This window comes from Coregonus lavaretus (assembly GCF_964263955.1).
Source record: "Coregonus lavaretus genome assembly, chromosome: 12".
Taxonomy (NCBI): Eukaryota; Metazoa; Chordata; class Actinopteri; order Salmoniformes; family Salmonidae; genus Coregonus; species Coregonus lavaretus.
Genome location: NC_139999.1, coordinates 21522921 through 21548491, shown reverse-complemented (window position 1 = coordinate 21548491; position 25571 = coordinate 21522921). Strand labels below are relative to the sequence as shown.

General features: G+C 43.8%; 1 protein-coding gene across 1 annotated transcript in view; it reads left to right on the top strand.

The window, feature by feature from the left end:
• The window catches only part of LOC311139059 (chemokine-like protein TAFA-1), a 278014-nt gene that overhangs the window by 202737 nt on the left and 49706 nt on the right, over nucleotides 1-25571 (top strand). Inside the window, exon 3 of the mRNA XM_084173913.1 lies at nucleotides 20918-21058. Coding sequence (XP_084030039.1) covers nucleotides 20918-21058 — 141 coding nt within the window. The remainder of the gene's footprint in view (nucleotides 1-20917; nucleotides 21059-25571) is intronic.

Sequence of the window (25571 nt, the reverse complement as noted above, 5' to 3'; positions counted from 1 at the left end):
ATTTTGTTATTTGTCATGGCTATTATGCTCCCAAAAATGAAGGCATGTTGAAGAAGTAATTTCAGAGCTCAGTGACACAGAATATATTAGCATTGTCCAGCGTCTCTTTGGCCCATGGTTCATTTATTGCGTATTGTGGTGTACTGTGCTGTATTTTCAACAAAAAAACATCCTGTTCCGAGTCTGCATTGAGTGGTCTTCTCGGAAAGCTATCTGCCAGGGTCTAGCCAAAGGATAATTAGCTTCCACAGTAGAAAAGCACTATTCGGCAACACAGTACCTGACACACAACATATCAGAGCTAACAACAAGAGCCCTTTCACTGCACCCTCTGACTACCACCTACACCATTTATCTAATAACTGCATTATCAATGTCTTAAAATGGCACCATCTTCTAGGATGTTCATTTCAGATTGAAGTAAAAGTCTGAAGAAAAGTAGGAAAAGTATTTTGTACAGATTTCCTGCAATTCAGGATACTTAAAACATGTAGTGTATTTTAGGTTTAAAAAGGCTTCTGAATTTTGCAATTTCCACTTTGAAATGTCAGACTTGATTTTCCCTTATGAAAAATGTATCAACCCCTACAAGAAATATCCATTAATTATAATCCACATAATAATTCACATTTCCTGTTGCTGCAGGATTATTTTCCTGCTGTAGCAAACTGGCTCAAATTAAGTTCCTACATGTGTATGTGTCATGACTGGATAACTGTGTGATGGCTTGGTGATCTCTGCCTTCCTGACACAAAATAAACGTTCAATAATGAGAGAAAACAACAAATTCTGTGAGCTTTTATACAAACCCTTTCATGCAACATAATACGTGGCACCCCTGGCTTGCAGGGAAAGCAATGTCAGGAACTAAATACTCCATCTGACTGGCTCTACATTTTCACCCTGAAACTGGCCGTTGAAGCCATTGATTTTCTCCCCTTTTCATGTTACCCAGATTGATCATCATTTGAAAGTCGCTGGCTGAGAGAAGTATCAGTGCTGTGCTTTACAATTATAATTTCGCAAGTACTTATACAATGGGATCGCATAAGCCAATAACTGAAAAAGCAGCTTCCAGGAAAGTACTGTCCAATATACTGTATAAAGGAGCGATATTCAACATAAGTAGAGAAAACAGCCTTGAACTCTGTATTGGTCTTTGGTCATTCAGCACGACCACTGTGACTTCAATGAACAAACTGTGCTTCCTCAAAGGGAAAGTATTGAATAGATATTATGGTGTGGGTGTACAGTGTGGGAGCCACAGAGCACAGTGGCCTTCAGTGTTATGAAACGCGACAATCATGCTTGCCAGACCAGACCATTTTGGCTCAAATGGTTCACAAGTGTAACTGTCCCTACCAATTACACACAATGCATGACAAAGTCCCTTTTCACAGCTCTGTAGCTGCTCTGGCCTGGGCACCCTGGGGGGGCGTTTGTCAGGTGGAGAAGACGAACACTGGAATACAGCCAGCTGCATTTAATGCTTGAAGAAAACATTCAAACATGCAAATGTGTGGCAGGGAGAGATGGGAAGCTGATTAACTTACATTGCAAATGAGGCCCTGTTATGCAAAAGCATGCCAGTCCCTGATGTTCTGGCTTAATAGAAAGTGGGCAGATTATTCACGCTGCAGAGTGAGTGAGCCTTTTTCCATATCTAACACCGAGATTTTTAGCATGCACCTATAATTGGAAGCGGGTAAGTGGCTTGTGATGCATTATGCATTTTAGCTAATGTATTGTATGTAATCTGGGCACAGTGAATTGACTGGAACAGGTCATTTACAGAGGAGACAGACTGACCACTGCATGGTGGGAGAGCCAGCGCTGAATGTCTCCACCTCACACCTCAACACACCATGTCTATACATCAAGCATTCATTGGTATGGCCCCCCCATACGGAAAGGTGGTTTTGGACAGTAATATGTCTGAGTGGCAGACTGAAGTGTTCCTCAGCTTGGTTACATGTCTAACTTAGCTATTGATAGATGATAAAAGCATAATGTCTGTTTCAGTTACTGCATTTAGGTAGTGAGATCCAGGTTCTGTGTATTTCTATATAGCAAACCAGCAGTGCTATATCCCTTGTAGGGTTGCAAAGCTACCGGTAGTTAACCAACGTTACCGGAATCTTCAGTAATTTTGGTAATTAATATAGAATCTATGGCAATCTATCGTAACTTTGGTAATTTAATTCATATATAGTATTCATTTAATATATATGTGTCCATATTGTCCATGAGTTTCTAGTAGATAGGCCATATGGTTCAAGATAAAATTAATTTTAAAAGCATTAATCAACAATGGTATTACTTTCAATTAACTCTGAAACTCTTCCAACTATTGACTTTTTTACACAACTGCCACCAGTTTGACGCCAAAACATTGACAACAAATACATACTGACATAGCTAAATAAATAAAAGTGTGTAAAAAATATAGAAAGGATATTTCATGCTGAAACCCTCATATTAAACACCAATGGTATTCACTAAGTTGATGGTTTATATTAAGGATAATGTTTTAATTATTTCATATATTTTACACGTGATAAGGCCACACAGAGGCCCAGAGATAATCTGTACAAATCTGTACAAATCTGAAGTACCCAAAAGGGCCACTAGATGTCTTGTGATAGATTACATAAAATCCTTGAAGGATACCAAAATTGTGGTAGTTTACTTATAAACTTCAAAAGTTTCCAGTAATATACCCTCCCTTTGCAACCCTAATCCCTTGTCCTCTGATCAGCCCATTTCTCCTGGCTCACCAGAACCAATTGTTTTCTTCAAAGGAATACCATTTCACAAAGGCTGCCCTATGATTGCTTTCAAAAAGGTTGTTTTTATGATTTTGAATGGACGATTCAGTCGCTCATTTCACCATTCTGTCTTCATTTAAAGTACTTAGTGACCTACATCATATGGACATTCACCGTGGTCAGACGTGGGCCAATACTGTGAAGGAAATGGTACACTGAGGATATCTAAGAGAAAGGACAAGAGCCCTCCCTTCCTCTTTTATTTTAGAAACAGTCTTTAAGTCCGTGAGCCCAATGTAATAAAATGCCTGCCACTTATTTGACATGCTATCCAACAGAGTAACGTGTGTGTGTCCTTGTACCTTAAAAACACAGAACTAGGTTACTTCCTGCATATATTTACCGTAATCACTTACTTTCTCCTGTTCTTCTTTAGAGAAAGTTCTGATAACTTTTATAGTCCAGGCATAGTCATATAGTTGCCGCGACGTGTGTTTTCAGACGCTTGCTATTCATTTTCTAATACACATAAAAGTTAGAATTGACATAGAAGCTATTATGGACATCAACAACCCCTAGCACCTATTGGATCTTGAGAATAACGTTTTGCAGCCAACTCACTCCTGGACATGGAGCATTTTCCACCCAAGTGTTACAGACCATTTCTTAATCAGGTTTGTCACAGTGCTCCCTCTGGACCGGGGTAATTTCATGGTGCTGAACTGGTATTGATAGAGTGTGGGTAAATGAGGCACGCAGCAATCGTTAACTTTAATAACCATAAAGATGTGGGCGTCTGAGTAATATGGCCCTGGTGTGATATTCCATACAGGTGATTAAGAACCAACCTGGGCTGAGGCCATGCAGACACACCTCCCACCTCCCATTCACTTCAATACAATGACTAGTTAGTGATATCATTACTGTCAGTTTACCAGTAGTACTGTCTTTTAGTATTTTGATTTCATAACTTATCACGTACTAACCGCTGTGGGGCACTGAATGCACCAGGAAGAGGGTACCAATTATTTGAAGGCATTGTCTCATTACATTTTTAAAAACATTTTAGTCATTTAGCAGACGCTCTTATCCAGAGCGACTTACAGTTAGTGAGTGCATACATTTTTCATACTGGCCCCCAGTGGGAAACAAACCCACAACCCTGGCATTGCAGGTGCCATGCTCTACCAACTGAGCTACAGGGGACTACAAATTGTAGTATTATAGGCTGTTTAAATAAGGGCGTACATGCATTACAATGGTCCCTATTCTGTTCTGCTGGTGCTAGACTCAATGTGGAGGCCAGCCATCTGCTACATCTCTGAAATGTTGAAGATTGTAGGATCTGTTAGGGTTGTCGCTATAAGACAAGATTGTATTTGGCAATATTTTATCCTTTTAAAGTAGAACACTGTACTTTGACCAATGAGAGTACTGCTACAATCTTCCCTCAACACAAAACCATTCCTCTGTCAGACTACCCAATATAGCTGTAAGAAAGAGGAAAAATACATTGCATAACAACTGTGAGAAAATATGACCATGAAATGCTGTGATTCCTCAATGACAATTGCCAGTATTGTCACTTCCTGTGTTACAGAGATTAGGGTCCCCCACCCTGTGTGACCATTCCTGCTTCCTGGTGTCTCTGGAAAGCTACGGATAGATCTAGGGTCAGGTTTCCATCCCCAAATCCTAATATTAACCACTAGGAGAAGGGATGTAAAATTGACCTTAGATCACTGAGGCGACTTTTGGGAAGTTGAGACAAAACAAGCACCGACTGTATTCCAACTGTTGGATATTGTCATGAATTCAGCTGAGGCTGCCCCTCCTCCTTGCTTGGGCAGGTTTCGGCGTTCGTCGTCACCGGCTTACTAGCCACTACAGCTCCATTTATCATCACTCCATTTGTCTTGTCTTGTCTTGTCAATCACACACACCTGGTACTCATTCCATCATTAGTCTGCGTATAAGTGTTCCCTCTGCCCCCTTGTCCTTTGTGAGTGATTGTTCATTGTGAGAGTGAGTAGCTCGGTTGAGCTACTCTTTCCTTGTATGTGGTCCTCTGTAGCTCAGCTGGTAGAGCACGGTACTTGTAACGCCAAGGTAGTGGGTTTGATCCCCGGGACCACCCATACACAAAAATGTATGCACGCATGACTGTAAGTCGCTTTGGATAAAAGCGTCTGCTAAATGGCATACTATATGTAGCCAAGGTGGATTTTTTCCCTTGTGCTAGTTTCGTTTTGACGCTTGCTGCGCTTTATTCATGTACACTGAATAAACTCTGGATTTCGGTGTTTTACCTCCTGCGCCTGACTCCGTCATTCACATCTCATCACAGATATCATAACTCTGGCTGGATTCCAATAGGAATTACACATCACTTTGCAAGCCAGCATAATGTGACTCGCATGCCTGATGTAGCCTGTAAACCAGGAGTTTCCTAACACCACTGTTACGGTAAAGCTAGGCCATCAAAGCCAGGCCCTATGCTATACAGTGCCTTCAGAAAGTATTCACACCCCATTCGCACATTTTGTTGTGTTACAGCCTGAATAAAAAAAAATATTGAATTTAGATTTTTTGTCACTGGCCTACACACAATACCCCATAATGTCAAAGTAGATTGATGTTTTTTGACATTTTTACAAATTAATAAAAAATGAAAAGCTGAAATGTCTTGAGTCAATAAGTATTGAAACCCTTTGTTATGGCAGGCAAGCCTAAATAAGTTCAGGAGTAAAAATGTTTTTAACAAGTCACATAAGTTGCATGGGCTCACTCTTTGTGGAATAATAGTGTGTATCATGATTTTTTAATGACTACCTCATCTCTATACCCAACACATACAATTATCTGTAAGATCCCTCAGTCGAGCAGTGAATTTCAAACACAGATTCAACCACAAAGATCAGGGAGGCTTTCCAATGCCTCTCAAAGAAGGCTATCTATTGGTAGATGGGTAAAAAAAAGCAGACATTGAATATACCTTTGAGCATGGTGAAGTTATTAATTACACTTTGGATGGTGTATCAATACACCCAGACACTACAAAGATACATGCGTCCTTCCTAACTCACTTGTCAGAGAGGAAGGAAAATGCTCAGAGATTTAACCATGAGGCCAATGGTGACTTTAAAACAGTTACAGAGTTTAATGACTGTGATAGCAGAAAACTTAGGATGGATCAACAACATTGTAGTTACTCCACAATACTAACCTAAATGACAGAGTAAAAAGAAGGAAGCCTGTACAGAATAAAAATATTCCAAAACATGCATCCTGTTCACAATAAGGCAATAAAGTAAAACCGCAACAAAATTGGCAAAGAAATGAACTTTATGTCCTGAAAACAAAGTGTTATGTTTGGGGCAAATCTAACACAACACATCACTGAGTACCACTCTTCATATTTTCAAGAATGGTGGTGGCTGCATCATGTTATGGGTATGCTTGTCATCGGCAAGGACTAGGGAGTTTTTTTAGGATAAAAATAAACGGAATAGAGCTAAGCACAGGCAAAATCCTAGAGAAAACCTGGTTCAGTGTGCTTTCCAACAGACACTGGGAGACAAATTCACCTTTCAGCAGGACAATAACTTAAAACACAAGGCCAAATATACACTGGAGTTGCTTATCAAGATGACGTGGAATGTTCCTGAGTGACCTAGTTACAGTTTTGACTTGAATCGGCTTGAAAAACTATGGCAAGACTTGAAAATGGCTGTCTAGCAATGATCAACATCCAACTTGACAGAGCTTGAAGGATGTAAAAAATAATGTGCAAATATTGTACAATTCAGGTGTGCAAAGCACTTAGCGACTTACCCAGAAAGACTCACAGGTGTAATCACTGCCAAAGGTGATTCTAACATGTATTGACTCGGAGGTGTGAATTAAAATGTTTTCACTTTGTTATTATGGGGTATTGTGTGTACAGTCGTGGTCAAAAGTTTTGAGAATGACACAAATATACATTTTCACAAAGTCTGCTGCCTTAGTTTTTATGATGGCAATTTGCATATACTTCAGAATGTTATGAAGTCCCTCTTTGCCATGAAAATGAACTGAATCCCCAAAAAACATTTCCACTGCATTTCAGCCCTGCCACAAAAGGACCAGCTGACATCATGTTAGTGATTCTCTCGTTAACACAGGTGAGAGTGTTGACGAGGACAAGGCTGGAGATCACTCTGTCATGCTGATTGAGTTAGAATAACAGACTGGAATCTTTAAAAGGAGGGTGGTGCTTGAAATCATTGTTCTTCCTCTGTTAACCATGGTTACCTGCAAGGAAACACGTGCCGTCATCACTGCTTTGCGCAAAAAGGGCTTCACAGGCAAGGATATTGCTGCTAGTAAGATTGCACCTAAATCAACCATTTATCGGATCATCAAGAACTTCAAGGAGAGAGGTTCAATTGTTGTGAAGAAGGCTTCAGGGCGCCCAAGAAGGTCCAGCAAGCGCCAGGACCGTCTCCTAAAGTTGATTCAGCTGCAGGATCGGGGCGCCACCAGTGCAGAGCTTGCTCAGGAATGGCAGCAGGCAGGAGTGAGTGCATCTGCACGCACAGTGTGGTGAAGACTTTTGGAGGATAGCCTGGTGTCAAGAAGGGCAGCGAGGAAACCACTTCTCTCCAGGAAAAACATCAGGGACAGACTGATATTCTTCAACATGTACAGGGATTGGACTGTTGAGTACTGGGGTAAATTCATTTTCTCTGATGAATCCCCTTTCCGATTGTTTGGGGCATCCGGAAAAAAGCTTGTCCGGAGAAGACAAGGTGAGCGCTACCATCAGTCCTGTGTCATGCCAACAGTAAAGCATCCTGAGACCATTAATGTGTGGGGTTGCTTCTCAGCCAAGGGAGTGGGCTCACTCACAATTTTGCCTAAGAACACCGCCATGAATAAAGAATGGTACCAATACATCCTCCGAGAACAACTTCTCCCAACCATCCAAGAACAGTTTGGTGACGAACAATGCCTTTTCCAGCATGATGGAGCACCTTGCCATAAGGCAAAAGTGATAACTAAGTGGCACGGGGAACAAAACCTCGATATTTTGGGTCCATTGCCAGGAAAACCCCCAGACCTTAATCCCATTGAGAACTTGTGGTCAATCCTCAAGAGGCGGGTGGACAAACAAAAACCCACAAATTCTGACAAACTCCAAGTATTGATTATGCAAGAATGGGCTGCCATCAGTCAGGATGCGGCCCAGAAGTTAATTGACAGCATGCCAGGGCGGATTGCAGAGGTCTTGAAATAGAAGGGTCAACACTGCAAATATTGACTGTTTACATAAACTTAATGTAATAGTCAATAAAAGCCTTTGACACTTATGGAATGCTTGTAATTATACTTCAGTATACCATAGTAACATCTGACAAAAATATCTAAAAACACTGAAGCAGCAAACTTTGTGAAGACCAATACTTGTGTCATTCTCAAAACTTTTGACCACGACTGTAGATTAAAAAATATGTAATCAATTTTGAATTCAGCCTGTAACACAACAAAAATGCGGAATAAGTCAAGGGGTATGAATACTTTCTGAAGGCACTGTATGTATTGTATTGTCATAGAGTTTAATTGTAATTATATAATTCACCTAGGTAATAATTTGATGAAAGCCACAGGCCTCTAAAAGGAACGAATTCAAGAACCATGTCTCTGTCACTAACAAATACAGTCATGGGTGGTAACGCTACAATTTACTTGAAAAGAAAAAGCACTGTGAAATATGCAAATTAGGCTTTACAACATACAGTGTTAAAACAACACCCCAAAATGATTTACTGTAACACTACAGGTGTTAATTTCTTACACTGAGAAAGTGTAACAGCTTACTCTAAATCAGGTGTTATGTTTTACGCCGTAAGTGTTGCCTATTACTCTACAGTAGAGCTACGCAAACACCACAATCAAGTTCATTTGAACACTTTAAGAGTTGAATGGGGAACACTACAACAGAGTTAAATCTTTAACACTTTCAAACGTGTTATTTTAACACCAGTTCGGTGGGACTCATATGTTCACTGAAAATAGTGTACATTTAACACTTTCCGAGTTAAATGTACACCATTGATTTTGCTGTGTGCCGTCCAGAGTACTTAGATATATTTAGTGACGATTGGCTTGAACGCGTCTCAGTGCCCGCCTCCTCAGGGTTGCCTTTGTTATCTAACCATGTTGGCTGGCATCATACCTGTGAACACAGTGCTGTAGCAGGGCCGTCTCTGTCTGGCTGGGGATCAAGTCCTAGCGGATGATTCACTCACAGGGCTCGGGGCGCTCTGGTGTTGCTTTGGATTATTTTGAGTGTGAACCTGGGTGTCGAGCCAAGATGTAGCCTATTCCTTATGCTTTTACAGAAATATGCCCTCTCTCCCAAACACGTGCACGTACACACACACACACACACACAGACACACACACACACACACTCCTTTTGTTCCTTCACACATTCCTTTTCTTCACCGGGAGGTGTGAGTCAGAGAGCGTTAGTGGCATCGAGGCGGTATGAACCTCGACAACCTAGGCAGCACACTTCCCTGGGAGATGACCTAGTCAGGGTGTGTGTGACCCCACAAGCTACTGGGGCCAAGGCGGGGGCACCAAAGGCCACCATCAAAATACAGCAGCCGGCTCATATCAACCCCATTTAGGGGATTCCACCAATCCACACGCAGAAGCCCTGCTGCCTGTTTAAACTTGCATTGCCTGGATGGACGTGGGGTCTTTGGTCTGAAAGCCTCCAAAGCCTCCTGTGATAGTCATGGGGCTGTGTAATTTCACACAGTTCTGACTCAGAGGGTGCATTTGAGCAGATGAAATATGGAGAGCATTAGTTGAAGTCTGAAAACATGAAAACAGTTTTTCTGGCGAGTCTAGAGTTCATCTCATTTGGAGTCCATATGATGTTGCTTTGTAGCGCATTTAAACACTATCTTAAGTAATCAGGGGAGTGTTCCTGGAGTTCCTCCTTGATGTTTAAGTAATGAGCTAAATCCCTGTGCCTGGCTGTTAATGACGAGCAGCACCATTAAAGATACATGTACAGGGACAGCTGGGCCTCATCCACTTTGATGCTTCTGCCTCCTCAAACGAGTCATTAATATCTCCCATTTCCTTTCTTAATTTCTGATGCTAGCTGATTACCAGTCCACCCATTAAAGACCCAGATAACTGATGCTAGCTGATTACCAGTCCACCCATTAAAGACCCAGATAACTGATGCTAGCTGATTACCAGTCCACCTATTAAAGACCCAGATAACTGATGCTAGCTGATTACCAGTCCACCCATTAAAGACCCAGATAACTGATGCTAGCTGATTAACAGTCCACCCATTAAATACCCAGATAACTGATGCTAGCTGATTACCAGTCCACCCATTAAAGACCCAGCTAACTGATGCTAGCTGATTAACAGTCCACCCATTAAATACCCAGATAACTGATGCTAGCTGATTACCAGTCCACCCATTAAAGACCCAGCTAACTGATGCTAGCTGATTACCAGTCTACCCATTAAAGACCCAGATAACTGATGCTAGCTGATTACCAGTCCACCCATTAAAGACTCAGATATCTGATGCTAGCTGATTACCAGTCTACCCATTAAAGACCCAGATAACTGATGCTAGCTGATTACCAGTCCACCCATTAAAGACCCAGATAACTGATGCTAGCTGATTACCAGCCCACCCATTAAAGACCCAGATAACTGATGCTAGCTGATTACCAGTCCACCCATTAAAGACCCAGATAACTGATGCTAAAGACAGACTGGGCTGAACAGAATAGGGCTGTTTTGATGTCAGACTTATTTGTTAGAAATCAAAAGCACTTCACCATTCAAGAGTAAATACATTGTCTGAAAGGAAGGGTCTGTTCCATAATGCATGGCCTTACTCCACCATATTCCAGTGTGACTGAAAACAATCCACTTCAATGCTGTAGATAATGTGTCACGCCCTGGCTCTGGGGACTCTGAAATGTTGAGCCAGGGTGTGTAGTTTCTGTGTTATATTTTCTATGTTGATGTGCTAGATCGTTTAGATCTATGTTGGCCAGGGTGGTTCCCAATCAGAGGCAGCTGTATCTCGTTGTCTCTGATTGGGGACCATACTTAGGCAGCCTGTTTGGCACTAGTCGGTGTGGGATCTTGTTCCGTAAAGGTTTGTTTTGTGTAACCTAGGACTTCACGTATCGTTTGTTTGTTGTTTTGTGTCGTGTTAAGTACTTAATAAAATGTACGCTTATCACGCTGCGCCTTGGTCCGTATCTTCCGTTAACGATCATGACAGAAGATCCCACCAAAAGAGGACCAAGCAGTGTGTCCAGGAACAGACAGCCTGGACCTGGGAGGAGATCCTGGACGGGAAGGGATCCTGGACTTGGGAGGAGATTCAGGCCGGAATGGATCGCCGTCCTTGGGAGGAGACTGTGGAGGCGCGCTATAGAGAGGAGCAGCGGAAACGCAGAGGGTACCGGCCGAGGAGGAAGCCCGAGAGACAGCCCCCCAAAAATGTTTTTGGGGGGCTAAAAGGGTGGTTGGCGGAGCCTAGGGTTAGAGCAGAGCCAACTCCCCGTACTCAGGCTAGGAAGCGTGTGACTGGGCAGGCTCCGTGTTATGCGGAGCCACGTACTGTGCCGCGAGTGTTCCGGCACAGTCCTGTACGTCCTGTGCTAGCACCACGCACGTGTCGTGCAAAGATGGGCATTCAGCCAGGACGGGGTGTGCCGGCTCAATGCTCGTGGTCTCCAGTACGCCTCCTCGGTCCCGTATATCCTGCGCCAGTGCCACGTGCTGTAGCGCCAGTACGAGTGCACAGCCCTGTACGTCCTGTGCTGATGCCTCACACGTATTGTGTGGAAGTAGGCATTCAGCCAGGACGGGTTGTGTCAGCTCTCCGCTCCAGACCTCCAGTCCGCCTCCATAGTCCGGCCCGGCCCATTCCGTCTCCCCGCACCAAGCCAGTGGTGCGTGTTCCCAGTCCAGCCCGGCCTGTTCCTGCCCCTCGCACCAAGCCAGTGGTGCGCGTCGCCAGCCCGGTCCGGCATGTTCCTGCCCCTCGCACCAAGCCAGTGGTGCGCGTCGCCAGCCCGGTCCGGCCTGTTCCTGCCCCTCGCACCAAGCCAGTGGTGCGCGTCGCCAGCCCGGTCCGGCCTGTTCCTGCTCCCCGCACCAAGCCAGTGGTGCGTGTGTCCAGTCCGGCACGGCCCGTGCCTGTTCCACCGGTGCCTGGTCCGGCACCGGTCAGCTGCTCCACTCCGGAGCCAGAGCAATCCGCTCCACCGGGGTCCGGTCCAACTCCAGTCAGCGGATCCACTCCGGAGCCAGAGCAATCCGCTCCACCGGTGTCCAGTCCAGCTCCGGCCAGCGGCTCCAGTCCGGAGCCTGTACGGTTTGATCCACCGTCGTCGGGTCCAGCTCCAGTCAGCGGTGCCAGACCAGATCAGGGGCGCAACGGGGAGGTGGAGAGAAAGTGGTGGTCACGCCCGGAGCCGGAACCGCCTCCGAGGCGGAATGCCCACCCGGCCCCTACCCTGTTGTGTTTGTGTGGCGCGGTCACAGTCCGCGCCTTTGGGGGGAGGGGTACTGTCACGCCCTGGCTCTGGGGACTCTGAAATGTTGAGCCAGAGTGTGTAGTTTCTGTGTTATATTTTCTATGTTGATGTGCTAGATCGTTTAGATCTATGTTGGCCAGGGTGGTTCCCAATCAGAGGCAGCTGTATCTCGTTGTCTCTGATTGGGGACCATACTTAGGCAGCCTGTTTGGCACTAGTCGGTGTGGGATATTGTTCCGTAAAGGTTTGTTTTGTGTAACCTAGGACTTCACGTATCGTTTGTTTGTTGTTTTGTGTCGTGTTAAGTACTTAATAAAATGTACGCTTATCACGCTGCGCCTTGGTCCGTATCTTCCGTTAACGATCGTGACATAATGGAACACTAGTGGTGCTTTAATAGATATGTTTTTAACAGAGAACAGATTAAGAAAATATTGTTTTAAGGTTCATAGTCGATAAACTTTAACGGTGGGGGGAATGAAAAACTCAATTTGATTTCCATCTCCACCTTCAAACACACTGCAAATGAACACTGCTCCCAGTTAGTTCCATAATTGAAAGCCACAAATTATGTTTAGTTCTTTATTTGGGGTATTTTCCCCTTATCGACTTATTGAAAGATAAAATCATTATAACCACACTCCTGAGATTGAGTCTTTCTGCCCATTTAAACTAAACTATTTGCTGTCAGGTAGTGAGAGACTCCCAAAGAAGAAAACCCCACACAGAGAAGAGGTAGAATGAAATGCTTACTTTTTTTTTATTAAAAAAAATGCACTGTTGGTTAAGGGCTGTAAGTAAGCATTTCACTGTAATGTCTGCACCTGTTGTATTCGGCGCATGTGACCATTACAATTTGATTTTATTTGATTTGAAGGAAGCTATCTTATCTGCCAAAACAAAAGACCCGCTCAAACTTGAAGGAAAATGGAAAGACACATCTTCCCTTGAGTGCATTGTGATTAAGATGTTGTGGGTTGAGAGGTCGTCTTTGAGTGATTTAGACTGAACTTCTCTGTTTGTGGTGTTTGTTGTTTCAGCGATACATTACGCCTTAATGGCCACTCTTGGAGTGAGAGTGAGAGTGAGAGTGAGAGTGAGAGAGAGAGGCAAACTCTGCACAGATTAGAGGCAGTTATCTCTGTACTGACATAGACACAAACACTGCTATTGTCTCGTTGTCTGAACTGGCCAGATTTAGTGCAAGGGGAGTTAGTAGACGGCAACCTCCCTGTCTCTCAAAGGGTAAAAACACAAGGCTCCTTCACTCACTTGCAAGTTTTCCCTTTGCCTGATGTTGTCATTGAGGAGACATACTGGAATCTACATATGGTATGTGTGGGAGTGCACAATATACAGTACATCATGAGCGCAAACACTTTCCAATCATACAGTACTACAGCTTTCAAACTTGTTTCTCTGTGCTTTTTAATTGTGAGCGGTTAATTTATTATTGTGAATAATGGCTCTGAGCTGTAAGCTTCCATTTCTCACCTCTTCTATCTCTTCATATTGAAGCGCTCTCTCATTAGTGGGGTTTTAATTGGCCGTTGGGCTAAGATGAAAACAATGAAGCATCGATTTCCTTAAACATAATCACCTAATCGCGTTGTCTAATGACTGCAGTCACTGTGGGGTCCGAGGGGATGCTCTCGTCGATGCCCTTCACCTCATCCACCCAAAGGGTAGAGAGCAGAACCACCTACTCCATTTTACCTGTTTGGATTAACCCTTTTAGCTGGGTAACAGCCTGTGAATGGTCCATCCATCAAACACACACGCACGCGTGCATGCACACACGTTACATGTACACTGAATTAATAAAACATTAAGAACATAATATTGAGTTGCACCCCCTTTTGCCCTCAGAACAGCCTCAATTCATCGGGGCATGGACTCTACAAGGTGTTGAAAGCATTTCACAGGGATGCAAGCCCATGTTTACGCCAATGCTTCCCACAGTTGTGTGAAGTTGGTTGGAAATCCTTTGGGTGGTGGAACATTCTTGATAAACAAGGGAAACTGTTTGAGTGTGAAAAACCAAGCAGCGTTGCAGTTCTTGACACAAACCGGTGTGCCTGGCACCTACTACCATACCCCGTTCAAAGGCACTTAAATCTTTTGCCTTGCCCATTCACCCTCTGAATGGCACACGTACACAATCCATGTCTCAATTGTCTCAAGGCTTAAAAATCCTTCTTTAACCTGTCTCCTCCCCTTCATCTACATGATTGAAGTGGATTTAAAGCTGCAATATGTAACTTTTTGGGCGACCCGACCAAATTCACATAGAAAAGTGTGTTATAGATCTGTCATTCTCATTGAAAGCAAGTCTATGAAGCAGTATATCTGTTCTATGTGCGATATTTCTATGCTTCCCGTTATTGCATCTTTTACTTTCGTTTTTGTACACCAGCTTCAAACAGCTGAAAATACAATATTTTTGGTTATGGAAAATACATTTCACAACAGTTTAGATGGTACAATGATTCTCTACAGTATACTTGCTTGTTTTGTCACGTAAATTAAAATTTGGATAACTATTTGAATTGTTGCAACCAGGAAATGTAGCGATTTCTGCATAGTGCATCTTTAGCAAGTGACATCAATAAGGGATCATAGCTTTCACCTGGATTCACCTGGTCAGTCTACGTCATGGAAAGAGTAGGTGTTCTTAATGTTTTATACACCCATTTTACATTCACATACACAGAGAGACAAATACACACACACACACACACACACACACACACACACACACACACACACACACACACACAGGCCAGGCGCACACACAGGCATGCATGTACACACAAACAGGGTAATAGACAGGTATTTGCCCCGTGCTGACATGGTCCAAATGAGCTTAGGTGTGTGTGGACAGCATAATGTACTATCCAAGTGGCCATTTGTCCTCTGAGTATCTCTCTCCTCCGGCCCCATGGTGTCAGAGCAGTCCCATTTTACTGCTCTCATTCTCTGTCTGCACAGATGGTACTGAGTAAACTGCTCTAATGTCAACCTGGCTGATAGCTGGACAAAGAGCTGCTTACCTGACCCCAGGATCTGGAGCTAAATAACACACACATACACACACACACACACACACAAATGCACACAGACAAACTCATACACACAAGCACACAAACACACACACACACAAGTGCCATGTTTTGATCAAGTATCCCATATGGGAGTCAGATAGAAGAGTTTGGAAGATACCATAGTCTTTGAATATCCTTTGAAATGCTGTTCATACATGGTCATCACAGGGCTTTACATTTCTTATGGACAGAACAGCTGATTCCTCATGGCAATGTGTTTTCAGCATTAAGGAGTCTGATGGAATCATTGTGGTTTAGACCAACCGATAAAAGGCCAGGGGGTTAGATAAATATTCTTTAGGTAGACAGGACTTGAAAGTGGGCATTTTGTGAGGTCTGCCTCTACCACAGACTTGAAAGCATGTCTCCAGGCAGGAAACTAACAGTAAAATATTCAACTAGTCCAGCATATTGTGGGTTTTGCGGTTTAAATATAGCGCACTCAAGGGATTCTTTCCTCACTTCTATGGTTTGTGTTCTGTCTCATGGCGAGGTATATCAACACCTAAGCTTGTGGAGAGTGACATTAATACTGCAGGACAGCGGTGGCCAACATGACTGCAAATGTTCTCCTTTTAATCCCAGTCCCCACTGCCTGTGGTCTGGGCATGGCAGCCCTTGATGAACATGTGAGCAGGAAAGTGTTACCAAACCTGTCCATCCCAGTGAGAGCTCAGCTCAGATCTTTTTTTCAGACATTTACAGAGCCTGCCTTCAATAAAAGAAGATAACGATTTTACCACCATGTTAAAAATGCAACGCCAGCATAAAGAAAATCACACTGCTACATAATAGGAAGTGTTCTTTGGCTCCCGTTTACCTCTACTCTCTCTCCATTTATCCCTTTCTCCTCTCCTCTGTGTCCTCGGATGAGCTCCAGTTTAACTGTTGGACGGTGGTGTCTGTGGCGATGGCTGTCGCAGGAAGATAAAGAGGAGAGGGCCACACGGTGATGGAGGGCCCCTCTCCTGCATCTCCTCTGGCTGCATTAGCCCACCACTTTATAATTGTGTGAAAGGGGCATTCCCAGTGTCTCTGTCATTACTCACCGGCCCAGTCGCGGGCTCTGTCAGGCCCCTGCCCTCTCCCTCTGTCTCCATCCCCCTATCCCTCTGTCCTCCTCTCTCCATTCTAGGCTCCATCAGCCCCTCACTCCCCAGGGCAATCCCTATTGTTACTTGGACCCACCAGTGACATTGGGGTGTTTCTCCTCCTCTTTCAGAATTTTTATGACACTCTCTTTTGTCAGAATGAGGTCCATTGTGCTGCAGTTGTTGTGAATGATATCACCTCTGCAGGATAGCCATTGTGAGTGGAGTGAGTGGAGGCTGGTTTAACCCAGTCGGCCTGGTTAAGACCTGTTGTGTGTAGTCATAATGAGACTTAGAGGAGCGTAATTGCTCTGTATCTCCAGGCCTTCACTCCTGAACCCCAGGAGCATGTCTCACCTACTGGAACATATGAATATCATATGCAGGATCTCAGGGATGCAAAGAGAGACACATTAGCATAATTTCCTTATCATCAGGGAGTGATTTGTATGGAGTGAGGAACACCCTGAGAGTGAAATTAGAATAATCGAACTGCCTCTAGGGGCAATTTGCAACGCATGCTGTGGTGAAGAGGATAACATAGTAATTGCATGTTATGTGCCTTACATTTATAATGATGTGAAATGTATCATTTTTCAGCCGGATTTTTACCATTTACATGTCGTACATGATGATATGAACTCATGATTTATTTCAGGTTGTTAAAAAGAACATAAATGTTCTTAACCTCAAATAATTTTAAAAGATACAATATTTAACCATAGAAGCGAATTAAAAGAAGCACAGTGGTCTTACAGTTGAAGTCGGAAGTTTACATACACTTAGGTTGGAGTCATTAAAAATTGTTTTTCAACCACTTCACAAATTTCTTATTAATAAACTATAGTTTTGGCAAGTCGGTTAGGACATCTACTTTGTGCATGACACAAGTAATTTTCCAACAATTGTTCACAGACAGATCATTTCACTTATTGTATCACAATTCCAGTGGGTCAGAAGTTTACATACACTAAGTTGACTGTGCCTTTAAACAGCTTGGAAAATTCTAGAAAATTGTAGACCTCCACAAGTCTGGTTCATCCTTGGGAGCAATTTCCAAACGCCTGAAGGTACCACGTTCATCTGTACAAACAATAATACGCAAGTATAAACACCATGGGACCACGCAGCCATCATACCGCTCAGGAAGGAGACATGTTCTGTCTCCTAGAAATGAACGTACTTTGGTGCGCAAACTACAAATCAATCCCAGAACAACAGCAAAGGACCTTGTGAAGATGCTGGAGAAAACAGGTACAAAAGTATCTATATCCACAGTAACACAAGTCCTACATCGACATAACCTGAAAGACTGCTCAGCAAGGAAGAAGCCACTTCTCCAAAACCGCCATAAAAAAGCCAGACTACGGTTTGCAACTGCACATGGGGACAAAGATCATACTTGTTGGAGAAATGTCCTCTGGTCTGATGAAACAAAAATATAACTGTTTGGCCATAATGACCATCGTTATGTTTGGAGGAAAAAGGGGTTGCTTGCAAGCCGAAGAAGACCATCCCAACCGTGAAGCACGGGGGTGGCAGCATCATGCTGTGGGGGTGCTTTGCTGCAGGAGGGACTGGTGCACTTCACAAAATAGATGGCATCATGAGGAAGGAAAATGATGTGGATATATTGAAGCAACATCTCAAGACATCAGTCAGGAAGTTAAAGCTTGGTCACAAATGGGTCTTCCAAATGGACGATGACCCGAAGCATACTTCCAAAGTTGTGGCAAAATGGCTTAAGGACAACAAAGTTAAGGTATTGGAGTGGCCATCACAAAGCCCTGACCTCAATCCTATACAAAATGTGTGGGCAGAACTGAAAAAGCATGTGCGAACAGGGAGGCCTACAAACCTGACTTAGTTACACCAGCTCTGTCAGGAGGAATGGGCCAAAATTCACCCAACTTATTGTCGGAAGCTTGTGGAAGGCTACCCAAAACATTTGACCCAAGTTAAACAATTTAAAGGCAATGCTACCAAATACTAATTGAGTGTATGTAAACTTCTGACCCACTGGGAATGATATGAAAGAAGTAAAAGCTGAAATAAATAATTATCTCTACTATTATTCAGACATTTCACATTCTTAAAATAACTAACCTAAAACAAGGATTTTTTACTAGGATTACATGTCAGGAATTGTGAAAACTGAGTTTAAATGTATTTGGCTAAGGTGTATGTAAACTTCCGACTTCTACTGTATTTAGTACAATGTATATTTATAGTGCACTGTTACATTTACATTTACATCATTTAGCAGACGCTCTTATCCAGAGCGACTTACAAATTGGTGCATTCACCTTATACATGTAGCCAGTGGGATAACCACTTTACAATATGTTATTTTTATTTTTTATTTTTTTTTGGGGGGGGGGGGGGGTAGAAGGATTACTTTATCCTATCCCAGGTGTTCCTTAAAGAGGTGGGGTTTCAAGTGTCTCCGGAAGGTGGTGAGTGACTCCGCCGTCCTGGCGTCGTGAGGGAGCTTGTTCCACCATTGGGGTGCCAGAGCAGCGAACAGTTTTGACTGGGCTGAGCGGGAACTGTGCTTCCGCAGAGGTAGGGGGGCCAGCAGGCCAGAGGTGGATGAACGCAATGCCCTCGTTTGGGTGTAGGGACTGATCAGAGCCTGAAGGTACGGAGGTGCCGTTCCCCTCACAGCTCCGTAGGCAAGCACCATGGTCTTGTAGCAGATGCGAGCTTCAACTGGAAGCCAGTGGAGTGTGCGGAGGAGCGGGGTGACGTGAGAGAACTTGGGAAGGTTGAACACCAGACGGGCTGTGGCATTCTGGATGAGTTGTAGGGGTTTAATGGCACAGGCAGGGAGCCCAGCCAACAGCGAGTTGCAGTAATCCAGACGGGAGATGACAAGTGCCTGGATTAGGACCTGTGCCGCTTCCTGTGTAAGGCAGGGTCGTACTCTCCGAATGCTGTAGAGCATGATCCTACAGGATCGGGTCACCGCCTTGATGTTAGCGGAGAACGACAGGGTGTTGTCCAGGGTCACGCCAAGGCTCTTCGCACTCTGGGAGGAGGACACAACGGAGTTATCAACCGTGATGGCAAGATCATGGAACGGGCAGTCCTTCCCCGGGAGGAAGAGCAGCTCCGTCTTGCCGAGGTTCAGCTTGAGGTGGTGATCCGTCATCCACACTGATATGTCTGCCAGACATGCAGAGATGCGATTCGCCACCTGGTTATCAGAAGGGGGAAAGGAGAAGATTAGTTGTGTGTCGTCAGCGTAGCAATGATAGGAGAGGCCATGTGAGGATTTGACAGAGCCAAGTGACTTGGTGTATAGCGAGAATAGGAGAGGGCCTAGAACTTAGCCCTGGGGGACACCAGTGTGAGAGCACGTGGTGCGGAGACAGATTCTCGCCACGCCACTTGGTAGGAGCGACCTGTCAGGTAGGACGCAATCCAAGAGTGAGCCGCGCCGGAGATGCCCAAATCGAAGAAGGTGGAGAGGAGGATCTGATGGTTCACAGTATCAAAGGCAGCAGACAGGTCTAGAAGGACAAGAGCAGAGGAGAGAGAGTTAGCTTTAGCAGTGCGGAGAGCCTCCGTGACACAGAGAAGAGCAGTCTCAGTTGAATGACCAGTCTTGAAACCTGACTGGTTTGGATCAAGATGGTCATTCTGAGAGAGATAGCAAGAGAGTTGGCTAAAGACGGCACGCTCAAGAGTTTTGGAGAGAAATGAAAGAAGGGATACTGGTCTGTAGTTGTTGACATCGGAGGGATCGAGTGTAGGTTTTTTGAGAAGGGGTGCAACTCTCGCTCTCTTGAAGACAGAAGGGACATTGCCAGCGGTCAAGGATGAGTTGATGAGCGAGGTGAGGTAAGGGAGAAGGTCTCCGGAAATGGTCTGGAGAAGAGAGGAGGGGAAAGGGTCAAGTGGGCAGGTTGTTGGGCGGCCGGCCGTCACAAGTCGCAAGATTTCATCTGGAGAGAGAGGGGAGAAAGAAGTCAAAGCATAGGGTAGGGTAGTGTGAGCAGGACCAGCAGTGTCATTTGACTTAACAAACGAGGATCGGATGTCGTCAACCTGCTTTTCAAAATAGTTGACGAAGTCATCCACAGAGAGGGGGGGGGGGGGGGGGGGGGGGGGATTCAGCAGGGAGGGGAAGGTATGGCCCACTGTTGATCATTTATTCAAATATTGAATTCACAGCAGGGATTTATTTCATTTCTAGCATACCATTTTCTACCCTCCGCATATACCAATTCATAATCCAACATGAATCCTACTCTCGACGTTCTAGTGTACTGTATGCTCCACGGAAATTATCCAATCAAATTCCTCAGCTCCCCTGCGGTAGGCTAACCATGTGTCCGTCTGTCCCTCTGCCCGTGTGTCCTTAGAAGGAGGTACGTGTGAGGTGATCGCAGCCCACCGGTGCTGTAATAAGAACCGTATCGAAGAGCGCTCCCAGACCGTCAAGTGCTCCTGTCTACCAGGAAAAGTGGCCGGGACGACACGCAACAAACCCTCTTGTGTGGACGGTAAGGACATCTTCATAGCATGTTATTCACTTTCACCAATAGATATGCTTCGTTTGACTAAATACTGTATGTCATATGTGCTGTATCCATCCTTGGCTTAATAGTCAGATGCTTTATTCTAAAAAGCATTAGCTCACTAAATGTAGTGTAGAGGTACTTTTCTTTACAGTAGTTTATAACTTTGTAATTATTATATTACTTTTGAGAGAGACATCCACATGCTGAGGTGTTTCAACTCTTTTCTTCCTAATACGGCTCATTTCTGCATGACTCTCTTCTGTCTTAGTGAAGTCAATTAAGATAATTAAGCACTCTTAGTTGGAGACTAAGTTGAATCTGGGTATGTGCTGCAAAGGATTGTGGGAGACAAGCAATACCTCAGGTGCTCTGTTGAGCACCTGGGAATGGCCCATGTTGCACATGGCATGGTCCAAGGCAGCTTAGGTTCATAAATTAATAAATAAAAAACACAACTCTGGGACCCCCTGGGCTTATACACCTGAAACGCCTAACTGAGGAAAAGAATCAACGCGGTTACAGGGAAATAGAGAGCACAGGCAGTCACAAGCCCAGTGAGATAGAACAGAACAGAGAGCCCAGCTCCTTCACGCCTTCAGAATTCATTTATCCTGATGCAGTCTTTATTGTTTCACCTCAAACTCCTCAAAGATGAAAGTAATCTAGGCTGGCCTCACAAAGGAACGACACCGAGACGTCTTCATTATGAATGACATTACAATGACGGGGCGTACGTCTGCCCTCTTCAATCTCTTTCATAGGCTTGGTTAGCTCCATCTGACATCTTGATCAGTTCTGGAGTATGAATTAGATATGAGCCTTGAGACAGAAAACTACGCGAATTCATCCTTAAAACCAACTGTATAAACTTTTAAGGCTAAGGACTCCGAACTTGGTTGACTCACCCAACTTAAGAAAGCATGTTCAGTGCATTTCACAAAGTGGAAACCCTTCTGAACTAAACATTTAAAGAGTTATAACCTTGAAAACAGCAGTGCAGTTCTTCCAGCAGACAGTTTTGTCCCCACACAGACTAGAAAGCCAGCCAAACAATGTCTCCTCCACTCTACCATGAAAACATGTTTTAACCATGGCCCTCTGGAGAATTGTTTGTTTATGTTAACTAAACATGGCCTCCACATAACAAAAAACCTTACAAGCTTTATTCACGAGGGAATTGTATCTGACATGGTCAGAGATAGAATGCAATATGTTAGACTGATTTATATATTTACACTGCCTTGATGTTATCAGTTGATAGGATCCAGATAGGAGGGGATGGAGAGGATGGGGAGTGAGGTGGTGGGGAAGGGAGAATGAATAGATAGGACAGGGGGATAGTGGAGAGGATGGAGAGGAGGGAAGGGAGGGAAGGAGGGTTGGGAGATGTTCACACTTCATGCCTCTGTGCTCCTGGCTCCTGCAGTGAGGGAAGAATCCCTGTACCTGTTACTGTATTGATTAACAACCTGTTATAAAGAGAATGGGGATGAAAATGGACATGACAAGTCACTGAGCAGCAATGTTCCAGCAGTGAGCACCACTGAAGGAGAGGGACAGAAAGAGAGAAAACGAGGGAGAGAGAGAGAGAAAACGAGGGAGAGAGAGAGAACGTTTTCTGTTGTTTGTTCAACTCTGTGAGGGCGAGGGTTTATAGGCCTGTGTAGTCAGTGTTCTGTGACTATCCCCTCAGCGGTGGGGTGGGGTGCACTAGCCTGGCTGGCCCAGATGGAACTCATCCCCAGGTCTCCCGTTATTAATGCTTAATCTACAATGAGAAATGATGCTGCTACCCAGGCTGGCTCAATTCGCCCTCAAGGGGATACCTGCCGTGATTATTCCATACACATACACATACACTGGACACAAACACACACAAACACACACGTACACATATGAACACAGATACGCACGCACACACACACTAAGCTTCCCTTCACATGCACCAAGTCCTGTACTGTATGAGTAGCAAGATGTACCCTTCTTTCATCAGATGAAGTCATTCAGACAGAATCCTGGGTGTATTAACTGTCATTAGCATCAAACCATCAAACCTTTAAACCCCTAAACAGAGAAAAGGGACTGCATAAAGATAAAACAGATCCAATGACATTGTTTTGTATGTAATGTTTACTCCTTTGTAGATATTAGGATTCAGTATATGTGTGTGATGCTTCCTCTGGAATTGGTAACTGATTGGGTTATTTATTAATGCATGGGAATGTGGTACTTGTGTTGGAGGATGGCGCCAAACACAGTCAGTGGGGGAGTGCTGTCAGCTTTTCCCAGCATGTGAATTGATTATTAGCATTGACAAAGAGAACTACGTCCCAGTTATGTCAGGGCCAACAAGGGTCTTAGTTAGGAACATCCATTTTAACAAGTCAAACGCTGTGGCTTATTTCTCACAGACCTTGCTAGGCCAATCAAATATGCTCAGATTAGATGCCTGTCACTGCACCACTGCCTTTATCCTGCTCTGAGATATGCAAGCGCACAAGCACTGTACACACACATTTTGTACACACACGCGCACAAACGCGCACACACGTGCACACACACACACAGACAAAATGCTATTTGCACCCCCTCTGCCACATAGACACTCACATACTATGTATATTGTATCAGTGATGATCTCTTGACACAAGCAAAACACACACACACACACTTTCTCTCATACACACACATGCAGCATACACACACATTTATTTTCCCTCTTGAGCATATTTAGCGTGGTGCTAGCCACTGATGGGGAATGAACCCTCGTGTTTGGCTGCGGGCGGTTAATGCTGAGCATGACAGGTTGACATGGTACATTTGAGAAATGTATGGGGGGGGGGAAACCACACATGGACGCTAGCTACTTCAAGGGTAGAAAGAGATGCCTGATCCTCCACATACTCTGCTGATCAAAGGAACCATCTCAATGAAGCAAGCTACAGAGTATCAAAAGCACTCTGAATAAACAGAGTAGTTTGATAAAGCCCTTCAGAATATATTGTCTTTCCAAACATACTGTATGCAAGGCCATTGCCATGATCAGTAATATAAATGTTTCAAAGAGAAAACACTTAATTATATCTGGAGATGTGACATGCTACATATTTCATAATACAGTGCAGTAGTATCATCCTGAAGTGCAGGAATAAATCAGTCACGTTGCATTTACAGCAACTGGTATTTTTCTATAACATGGGTGCTGTACATGGAACACACCGATGAGACTATTCAGAGGACATCTATTCTTTATACACACAATTGTGCTGGCTGTGTGTCTGTGTGGATGCATTAAAACAGAACTGGCTTACAATGATTACCTTGCCTCAAGGTTGACAGTGCAAAGTCTAAATCCTATGACATCTAAAGAAAGTCACACAAAATGAACTTCAAATCCAATTATTGGAAGACCTCTGTCCTTCCCAGTATGGCTCACTCAGATACAGTGCTTTGAGAAAGTATTCACACCCCTTGACTTCTTGTTTTCAGCCTGAATTTAAAATGGACTAAATTGAAATTTTCCCCCACTGATCTACACACAATCCCCCAGTATGTCAAACTGGAATTTAGTATTTTTGATGTTTTAAAATTAATTAAAAATGAAAAGTTGAAATGACTTGAGTCAATAAGTAAGTATTCAACCCCTTTGTTGTGGCAACCCTAAATAAGTTCAGGAGTAAAAATGTGCTTAACAAGTCACATAACAAGTTGCATGGCCTCACTCTGTGTGCAATAATAGTGATTAACATGATTTTTGAATGACTATCCCATTTCTATACCCGCCACATACAATTATCTGTAAGGTCCCTCAGTCGAGTAGTGATTTTTCAAGAACAGATTCAACCACAAAGACCAGGGAGGTTTTCCAATGCCTCGCAAAGAAGAGCACCTATTGGTAGATTGAAAAAATGTATAAAAAAGCAGACACTGAATATACCTTTGAGCATGGTGAAGTTATTTATTATGCTATGGATGGTGTATCAATAACCCAGTCACTACAAAGATACAGGCGTCCTTCCTAACTCAGTTGCCGGAGAGGAAGGAAACCGCTCAAGGATTTCACCATGAGGTCAACGGTGATTTTAAAACAGTTACAGAGTTGAATGGCTGTGATAGGAGAAAACTGAGGATGGATCAACAACATTGTAGTTACTCCACAATACTAACCTAAATGACAGAGTGAAAATAAGGAAGCCTGTACAGAATAAAAAATATTCCAAAACATTCATCCTGTTTGTAATAAGGCACTAAAGTAATACTGCAAAGAAATGTGTCAAAGAAATTCACTTTTTGTCCTGAATAAAAAGCCTTATGTTTGGGGAAAATCCAACAAAATTCATCACTGAGTACGACTCTTCATATTTTCAAGCACGATGGTGGCAGCATCATATTATGGGTACTGTATGCCTGTCATCGGCAAGGACTAGGGAGTTTTTGGGGGGAATAAAAAGAAAAGGAATAGAGCTAAGAACAGGCAAAATCATAGAGGAAAACC